The sequence below is a fragment of the Henckelia pumila genome, chromosome 2 (genome assembly GCF_033568475.1).
Source record: "Henckelia pumila isolate YLH828 chromosome 2, ASM3356847v2, whole genome shotgun sequence".
NCBI lineage: Eukaryota > Viridiplantae > Streptophyta > Magnoliopsida > Lamiales > Gesneriaceae > Henckelia > Henckelia pumila.
Genome location: NC_133121.1, coordinates 30,655,495 through 30,665,073, shown reverse-complemented (window position 1 = coordinate 30,665,073; position 9,579 = coordinate 30,655,495). Strand labels below are relative to the sequence as shown.

Here is a 9,579-nt window from a genome sequence, read left to right as displayed (position 1 = left end):
TTTAACTTCTGGAAATTCTTGTTCAGAGCTGGCCGCTCGATCGGTAGAGTTTAACCGATCGAGCGAGAGAGCTGCAGCCTATTCTTTGTTTTTGCAAAAAGCTTGCCCGCTCGATCGGTTGAACTTTACCGATCGAGCGGTGCTGGTATTTTCAGTCGGGCAGAAAGTTTTGGATTTCTTGCTCGCTCGATTGGTTGAGTTCTACCGATCGAGCGAGACACTGTTTATTTTTTTAAAAAAATTCTTTATTGCTTTTAGTTAATCCGAGATTAGATGTTTAGAAGCGAGGTCTCACATGAAGACTATGACAAACTGATCCAAGAAAGATTGAAACACCCTGTTCATAAAATCCATGAACACTGATGGTGCATTGGTCAACCCAAACGGCATTACTAAGAACTCGTAGTGGCCATAGCGAGTCCTGAATGCTGTCTTTTGCACATTTTCATCTTTAACCTTCATTTGGTGGTAGCCTGATCTTAGATCGATTTTAGAAAACACCAGGAAAAACCTCTGGAAAATCCTTCACCACTTCCACCTCTTCGAGTTTCGGTCGCTTCAACTCCTGATCACCAGATAGGCTTGCAAGAAAACCTGTACAACCCTTATTCAACAGTTGCCAGGCCTTACCTGCTGAAATCACATACGTTGTGCTCTTCTTAGATGCAGCATAGAGCACAAACGGTTTCCCATTCTGAACTTTCAAAGACACTATTCTCTGCTTATAGTCTATGGTAGCCTCGTGATGAGACAACCAATCAATCCCAAATATCACATCAAAATCTGACATCTCCAATACAATGAAATCTGCATAAAAATATAAACCCTACATCTGAATCTTACAATTTCTTACTCCGTTGCTGCTCTTCAATTCTTCTCCTGAGGGCAACGACATACTAAACCCCGGAACGAACTCATCCGGCACGATTCTCGATTTCATCATAAAATTAACAGACATAAAAGAATTTTTAGCTCCCGTTGTCCACATGTCCACATGCTCAATCACGTTCATACATATTCAACATACTTGAAACATACATAACTCAAAAATCTTACATACTATCATGCATCTTAATCAATTAATAACATAAAAACTTACAGACATGAAGACGAAGCATAGGGTCGTGGTGAGTATGCATGCGTGCGATGAATCCCAGAGCGAACTGCTCTGATACCAAGCTGTAACGTCCCAATTTTCAATCAGAGCGTTACTCAACATACGTACTTAAAAGTTTGGGAAAAATAAAAACTTTGTGGAAGCATCATCTTCTTTATTAAATAAAAATGTTAAAAATGCACAAACATAATAAAAATAACATCCAAAAGATTTTTCCAAACATGGCCATCAAAAAAAATAATAAAGCTTGTTTCCCCTCAACATCATAAAATGGTTTGAACAACTTTCTTTCATAAATCTTTAGCACACATGCATCACCCACTGGACCGACCTCTGCCTCTTCTTCATGTCCGCCCACATAATCATCAATGAATGCATCAACATCTTCGTTACCTGCACCATTCAAGTATAGTGAATCTAAATACTCAGCAAGAAAAATGCTTAAAAAAAGGATTTTTTTTATCTAAATTTCAAAAGAGAAGACATTATCATATACTTTCATGCTAAACGTAACATAAAATCAACTTAATGAAGCCATAACATAAACAATCTGGGTTGATGAAGTATGTGAATTGTGGTAAATGTCATAAAGAGTCATTCATAGTTTTTTGTTGTACAAGAAGCATATGGCATTACGCTCATAAACTTTCATTTTTTGGATAGCCGCTCCGTAGCTCATCCCGAAGTACATACCCCGTATAATCACCACAAGACGCATAAGTCATCAAAATATTTTCCATACAACATAACATTCATCTTATCATATCATAAGGTGTCATATCGTCAACTTTCTTCTCGTAACTTCGTAAAAATCATGCTCTTAAAACTTTACCGTGATTCAACCATGCGTGAAATCATTCAAAACATTTCATGAAAAAGGGTTTTTATGAGAAATTCACATAAACATACAATACATAACTTTAACGATCCACGTGAGCCGTTCCGTCCATCTCGGACAATTCATATTGAAACTTTCTCCAATAGAATGTCTTAAAAACATTTAAAAGAGCTTAAAAGATCATAAACTTGAATTTCGAACTGAAAATACAAAGTTTAAAAATTTGGGACAGAACCCTGCTCGCTCAAGCGCAGAAAGTTGCCGCTCGAGCGAGCTGTGCATCTCGCTCGAGCGGCAACAAGTTGCGCTCAAGCGAGAGGCTCGCTGCCGAGATGCCAAGGCAGCGACGCACAGATGCCCATAAGCCCTCTTATTTTTGATTTTTTTGATCTAAACGCCTCTTTTCACCATCAAATATTTTCTTTTGAAAGGAATTAATCCAGGACAAGAAAAACTTCAAAACTTGAAAAGAATTCGCCCCAAAAACAACCAATATCAACAGTTTGATTCAAAGTTTTCAAAAACACCATAACACATCAAATTTTTTGCATCTTAACTTGAAAATTCATTAAACCTCAATACATCTACATCAAAGACATCAGGAACACCTCACGCTTCACGTTTAACATCATACTCATGAAATTTTACAAGAAACATGCATAATCATCATACAAACCACTTAAGGCTACAACTTCAAAATAGATATAGTCTTGAATGGATTTCAAAACAGTAAAAATTTGTCTGAACCATTTGATTGGAATTAACCTGGAATGCGGAACAATCTAATCTCGAGAAGAAAGAACCCTAGCCTTGGATGCACGTTTGAATGAGAAGAAGGAAAATTTGGAGAGAATAAGCAGCGTTCAGATTAGAGAAAAGAAAAGAACTTTGAATGCTTGAATTGTTTTGTGACTAATGGGCTCCCTATACGGCGCATTAGTTACACTTAAAAGTCTTTAAAATTTCAACTCTCCCAATTAATAAAAATACACTGCATCAACTTAAACTTATTTAATTAAAACATTTTCTTAATGCTCTCAAAGGCTAGACTCGTCCCTACGACCCAAAATTAAATATCATTCTGAAAACTTTAAAAATCACATCACATCACATAAAATTTCAAGCGCTAAAATAAATCACATAATTAAACATAACAATTAAATATTATGAATATCATGCATTAAATAATATAATTTAATTAATTAATCGTGATTAAGATAGTGGAATTTTTAGACCTTACACCAAGGACTTAATCGGATTATAAAACTTGGTTAAAAGATTGCTTTGGACAAAGACAAATGGATATGGAATCTCTGATCAGATCAATTCTACTCGTCGTATTGCTATCCAGACCAATCTAGGGTTATTCAAGACCAGTTTGATTTTCCAGATCATATTGATTTACTGGACCGGATCAGTTAACCAGATTATATGAATTCTCTATCGAAATATCGTACCTTTCAAAGTTGATCCGAGTTGTTGGAAATAAAACAAAGAGAGTATATAAAGTCGTTGTTTCCATATTCAGCTAACATCTAAATAAGCCGCGCGCCATGATACTATTTTTGGAATAATGACGGAGACACGTGGTACTATACACGCTACATAACTGTCGGCTATTTTTGGAACAAATTTGCACCAACTAGATTCTGTAACGTTGGATCTCTACATCTATAAATACTTAAAGATTATGAATATTTGAGTGACTTTTGAATCGAGATTCTAAGAATTTGCTGATGCTCTGTCTTAAATCCTCTAAAGCTTTAGAAAGAGATCAGATCAATATTTTTGAGCTGCAAGCACACGCCTAGGTACTGCCTTATCAGATCAAAACTGTGACCAACCAGTGCTACATTCCTAAGCTCACGGAGCTCATACACTTGTGTCTTCTTACTTGTAATTCTATCAGAAGTGTTCTGAATTGAGGAAAAGGTCTTGTTAAGACTAGTTGGTATGAGTTTTAATTGAGTGTCAATTGAATTGAGTTTGTACAAGTTGTATAAATCAAAGTCTTATAGTTAAAATTCTTCTAGACATTAAAAAAAAAAAAAGACGTAGAAGCTTATACTTCGAGCTTCCATAAAAAATCTCCGCGTTATTTACTTTATTGTATATTCTATATCTGTTTAAGTAATCAGCTCAACTTTGTAATGCAAGATTTTTCCACACTGACCAGACCATTTCTCGCACCAATTTGACTGTTAAGAAAAATTCGATAATCAAGCTGGTAGCTCAGATTAATTGTCTTTAAAAGTTTTAAAATAATTTTAATTGTATATTCACCCCCCTTCTACACATATTTTTTTTTATAATAACAATTTTTTAAAATTTTGATAGATAAAATAACAAATAATTTGTTAAATTTTTTTATATTTTTATTAGTAATAATTGTTCCATCTCGTCAAAGATATTGAATGCAATAGTAAAAAAAAGTCAATTTAACAAAATATTGTTATCTACTTAACTTCATTGGAGCATGATCTCAAATAACATAAATATTTTCGATATATTAATTTATTTGAAATTTAAATATATTTATTACGTACATAGAATAAATAATTGTAAATAATTATATATATTTTAAAATATAATTTTAAATAATTTTTAAACTCTTATATTAATTAATTAATTAATTTTAATCATTATCAATTTTTGTTTTAACACATTTCAAGCTAGAGTTACAGCGGACACTAGGACCGAGGAGTCATTGTCTAGAAGGTGAAACGGCACTTGCAAACGAAGTTGGAAAGTCTATGTCTGTGCTATTATAATGCATGCTATCTCACGGAACCATTTCTTATGTTGGCTCTCAAAGCGACGAAAATTAATTATGTGAGCACAGATTTATCCATTTGAATTGAATAATCTATAATGATTCATGTTCCAATCCTATTCCTATTCCTATATAATAAGTATCACGGTTGTTATCATCATTGATCTTAGTCGTCTCATCTGGTTTCTTGATTTCGACTACGGCCATGGCTGCAGCTGATGAGAAAGTCCAGTTCTCTTTGAACGTAGTTGCGATCAAAGAAAGCTCCAAGGTTTTATATGCCCAAGTGGATAGCGATTTTGCTGATGTTTTATTGAGTTTCCTAACATTACCGCTCGGAACAATAGTCCGACTCCTCATCAAGCACTACGGAGACAACGTTCCGGTTCTTGGAAGTTTGAACTCTTTGTATGCAGGTTTACTGAATATGGACACCAGGCATTTCTGGACAGAGGCCGGTAAACTGATGCTGCTCAATCCGAGAAACTCGTCTCAAGTCCAATGTAGCAGGCTTAAACTCCAGATTGAAACCACTCCCCCCATTCAGCACTTTGTCTGTGGGAATTGGACGTGTGTAAGCACGTACAATAACGTGAAATGCCTTTGTCGTGATCCAAGAAATACGATGACTAGGGTCGATTTAGAAGTTGAGGCCCAAAGTCGAGACAATAGTATCTTCACTCTGCAAACAGCATCTTTTCTTTTAACTGATGATCTGCAGATTCTTGCTAATACCTCAGCATCGATTTTCCAGATTTTGAAACAAAATGGTATTGAAGACACAGGCGTACTCGTGGAAAAAACTCTAATCTTTTGGTTGAAAGAGGTTAATATTTGTCATATATATATTATTTACTTGCAAGTAATATTACTATATTTCTCCCCTGGCTCTCTGATTTCTCTGTTCTTCACAGATAATGGAGCTGCTCAAGCATTCTTTAGTTTCGAAAACACCGGTTACTGATACCGTTCGCTGCAATATTTCGCCGGCACCTACTCTCCGGAAAAGAAAAAGGCCGGTTGCGTCGAGTACTTCCGCACCAGCACCAGCACCAGCACCAGATGCTCTACCTGAGACTCAGGCCAGCAAACACTCAAGTTCAGGTTCTAAGAGGATTACTGTGAAAGCCCTTGTGCAAAAATCAACTAACAGGATTTTGTTTGCTCAAGCTTGGCAGGACTTTATCGATTTTCTTTTCAGTTTGCTCGCCATTCCCTTAGGAACTGTTCAGTTTCTATTGGGCAGTAACAATTGTCTTGGTAGTATAAATAATTTATACAGGAGCATATCAAATTTGGAAAGCATGAAGTATATGAAGAATAGGGAGATAATATCTAGATTACTCGAACCCCAAATTCCTCCACACTACCTCTCTTCTTATCAGATTTTCTCACTTAGCCAGCAAACTTTTCAGACGTTGCATAGGTATTACGATATTTCTACGTTCAAACTATCTTCCTCTCCTCCCTCTCATCGTAGGGAATATCCAATGAAAGTGATCGACCCCAAAGGCCGAGATAGCTTTGTGAAAGGACCTGCGATGTTCACGGTGACTGATGATTTGTTAGTTGTCACTCCACCTTCAACTTCCATCATATCCACTCTCAACCAGATGAAAGTTTCTGTTTCTGATGTCGAGGAGCGGGAGATTGACATTGGAATGGCGGAGGTACGGTGGTCGTAGCTTTTAAACTCTGATCTCTTCAAGGATGCATGCCTGATTTGTTGCAAAGTTATATATCACTAACGGGATTCTTTTTGTTTTTGTAGGCTTTAAGCATACTGAAAGCCTCCCTTACCTCAACTTGTGCCTTAACTGAGGGCCTCAAACCATTCTTGAAGAGACCATCCATGAAGACAGTGCCAAAGCAAGAGAAGCTATGAAATTTTCGGGCTTCTACCGTGTTAAAAAAAACGTTTGTTGTCTCGCTGAAATTTGGTTTCTCACTAAGAATTAATATATTATTGCTTCAGAATTTCCTATGTTTTCCCTATTACTTTATTTATATGCAAATTAAATAAAAATATATAAATCTCATTATTTCTTTTTATATATAATACAAGATCCCTGTATAATGTAGTCGGTAGATCATCCAAATGCTCTCACAATCAAGGAGAAAATTTTGCTTCATGCTGCCGCTAAACCTTTATCAACTTCGTTTGCATCTGAACACAACACGAACACATGAAATGCTGCTGGAAGTTGATGAATCCAACCGAACACTTAATACCTATGATATGTCTCATAGAGAAGGTAGAAAATTTTTAAACCGTTGAAAATATATTACTTAATGGAAAATATTTAAGAAGGACTTTAACTACATTAGTTTATATATATGAATATTTAGAATTTTTTTATGTATAATTTATAATTCCATTAATCTGTTTTATAAAATTTATTATATTTTAATAAATAATTGTATTTTTTAAAAATTTATTTGAACATATTATTAAATATACTTCTTTATTAGATATTCATAAATTTCCAACTCTCAATTTTACTATTTTCTCCAAATAAAATACGTGAATCCATTAATTGCAGGTCTCCAGAATTTCTACTCACGATCACCTGCAACAAGCAGCATCTCCTCAAGAGTGGAGACTATGATGGGCGGCAATGGCATTATCCAATCCCCAATTTAATTAAAAATATAAGAGGTCGTTTGGATTTTGTAGATATTTTTTTTAAAAAGTATTTTTTTAAACTATAATTTTTTGCTTTGAAAAAGCTCTAATTTTGATTTTAAAAAAGTGTTTTTTGATACCAAACGGGGTCTAAATCTAATATATACTTAATTGTTTTTTCAAGTGCGCAATTTTGAGATATAAATAAGAAAATAACAACTAAAATAAACCCCGAGATTTAGATGAAAAATCCCTAAAAATTATTAAAGGTACAATAGGAAAAATAAAAAGATTCCACCTATAATATTTTGGAAAATCATATTTACACTCCAAAGATTTATAAACGCACTTCACTCTTAACATTTACCGTAATTTATTACAAAATTACCTCCACTTAATTATTTCATATTTTTTAAGGCTAATATAACCTTCTTTGTATACATGTCTTTCCAAATCATGAATTCACTACATTTATGGGTTATAAAGAGCATCTCGCTTCCTCATCAAAATTATTTTTGATAAGATTTTAAAATGCAATAGATTAATGATTTACAAAGTTTGATTTGCAATCGTAAGATGTAATCATAAATTTTGAAAAACTTAATAAATTGGTGATTTTTGAAAAATTGGTTGATAAATATTTCGATAGCGGAAATTATTTCAAAAAATAAAAAAAATACTTATTAAATTATTATTATTTTTGAGAGAGTGACAACAATCTTCGTAAGAATTTTCTTTAATTTAATATATATATTTTGGAAGATGCTGCTTTTATTATTTTTCTCAATATCATCAACAAATTATAAATTTGAAATAATATCATCATTCTCTCACGTTACGTAGAGCGAAAGACGAACAAAGAAATGAAAATTTTTAAATGATCTAAAATAAATAAATAAAATATAACAGAAAAAGTAATAAGTAGTAAGATTGAATGATTGATAAAAGGGCATATTAGTATAATAAAAAATAGAATAATTAAGTGGGAGTAATAATGTAAGAAAATACATTAATAATCAAAAATAAATTGCAATTATAAATTTTTGGAGCGTAAATATCATTCTTGGGTTACAACCTCTCTTTTCATTCCAAAGAGAAACAATACTCTCTAAATAGTGGTGAATTAAATTGAACTCTAAATTAATTTTGGAATTTATTGACACTAAATGAAGTGGTTAATAAGTGTAGAATTTATTACAGACTCATTGAACATGTAATATGGTTAATCTATCATATTTTGGAAATGATGAAACTCAAAACCGGTAGATGAGATTCTAGCATATGGGTAATACCTAAATCATGCATCCAACGATTCGTATTTTTACACATATGCGTAATTAATTATATATTGTACGTTGACGTGGCAAATCATGGGACATTAGATCTATCATTGGGGTATTACTCATATGCTAGATTGAAATCTACTCTCAAAACCATTTATTCTCACGTGTTCAACATATCCGATCTTAAATGACATTCAAACAAAAATCACTTTATATAAGAAACATTCACATGAATCAATGTTTTACGATGCTTTGGTTTTTTTAACACCACTTTACAGTAACTCAACTTAATGAATTAACCATATGTGTATTCTTGGTTCGATTTAATTGAAATTTATAAATAGTTTTTAATTAATATATACTCAAATATGAGAAAATATCGAATCTTTATTAATTGTTGTACGTAGAAATAAAAACTCATCATGGAGCTAGTCCCATTTGAACAAAATGATCTTAAAAAGCTTAGGATGCATCGCTTTAGTTAAAGGATCAACTATCATCAATTCAGTGCTGATGTGTTTAATTACCACTTTTTTTTTTCTTTAGCATGTTCTTTATGGCTAAATATTTTATGACTACATGCTTATTCGACTATCGCTTTTTTTTTTTTGGGGGAAATAAATATAGCTGCTAAATTTTCATGAAACATTTTTATGGCGTAGATATTGAGTCTACAATTTTCAGCCCAAAAATGGAACTCTTCAATCATACACCATGTGAAGTAGTCTCAAAATAAGAAATAAACTCGGACTCCATAGTGCAAGTAGCAACCAATGTTTGTTTTGCACTCCTCTAAGATACATCCCACCAGCAAGTAGGGGTGATCGTTTAATATCGGGTATCGGTTATCCGACCTAACCCGATCTGATTGTTAGTTTTTCAAAAATCCGGATTCGGGTAGAACCTAAACCCAAAAATATATTGAATGTCGGTTGGTGTCGG

General features: G+C 33.4%; 1 protein-coding gene across 1 annotated transcript; it reads left to right on the top strand.

Annotated features, from left to right (window-relative positions):
• Nucleotides 1-4,867: 4,867 nt before the first annotated feature.
• On the top strand, nucleotides 4,868-6,613 carry LOC140877457 (uncharacterized). Its single transcript, XM_073280993.1, has 3 exons — nucleotides 4,868-5,554; nucleotides 5,643-6,398; nucleotides 6,500-6,613. The coding sequence occupies exons 1-3, from the start codon at nucleotides 4,934-4,936 to the stop codon at nucleotides 6,611-6,613; spliced, it is 1,491 nt and encodes a 496-aa protein (XP_073137094.1). The 5' UTR covers nucleotides 4,868-4,933.
• The last annotated feature ends 2,966 nt before the right edge of the window (nucleotides 6,614-9,579 follow it).

Coding starts and splice junctions, on each gene's coding strand:
- LOC140877457 (XM_073280993.1), top strand. CDS start 4,934: ATGGCTGCAGCTGATGAGAAAGTCCAGTTCTCTTTGAACGTAGTTGCG. Junction 5,555..5,642: donor TAATCTTTTGGTTGAAAGAG/GTTAATATTTGT, acceptor TGTTCTTCACAG/ATAATGGAGCTGCTCAAGCA. Junction 6,399..6,499: donor TTGACATTGGAATGGCGGAG/GTACGGTGGTCG, acceptor TTGTTTTTGTAG/GCTTTAAGCATACTGAAAGC.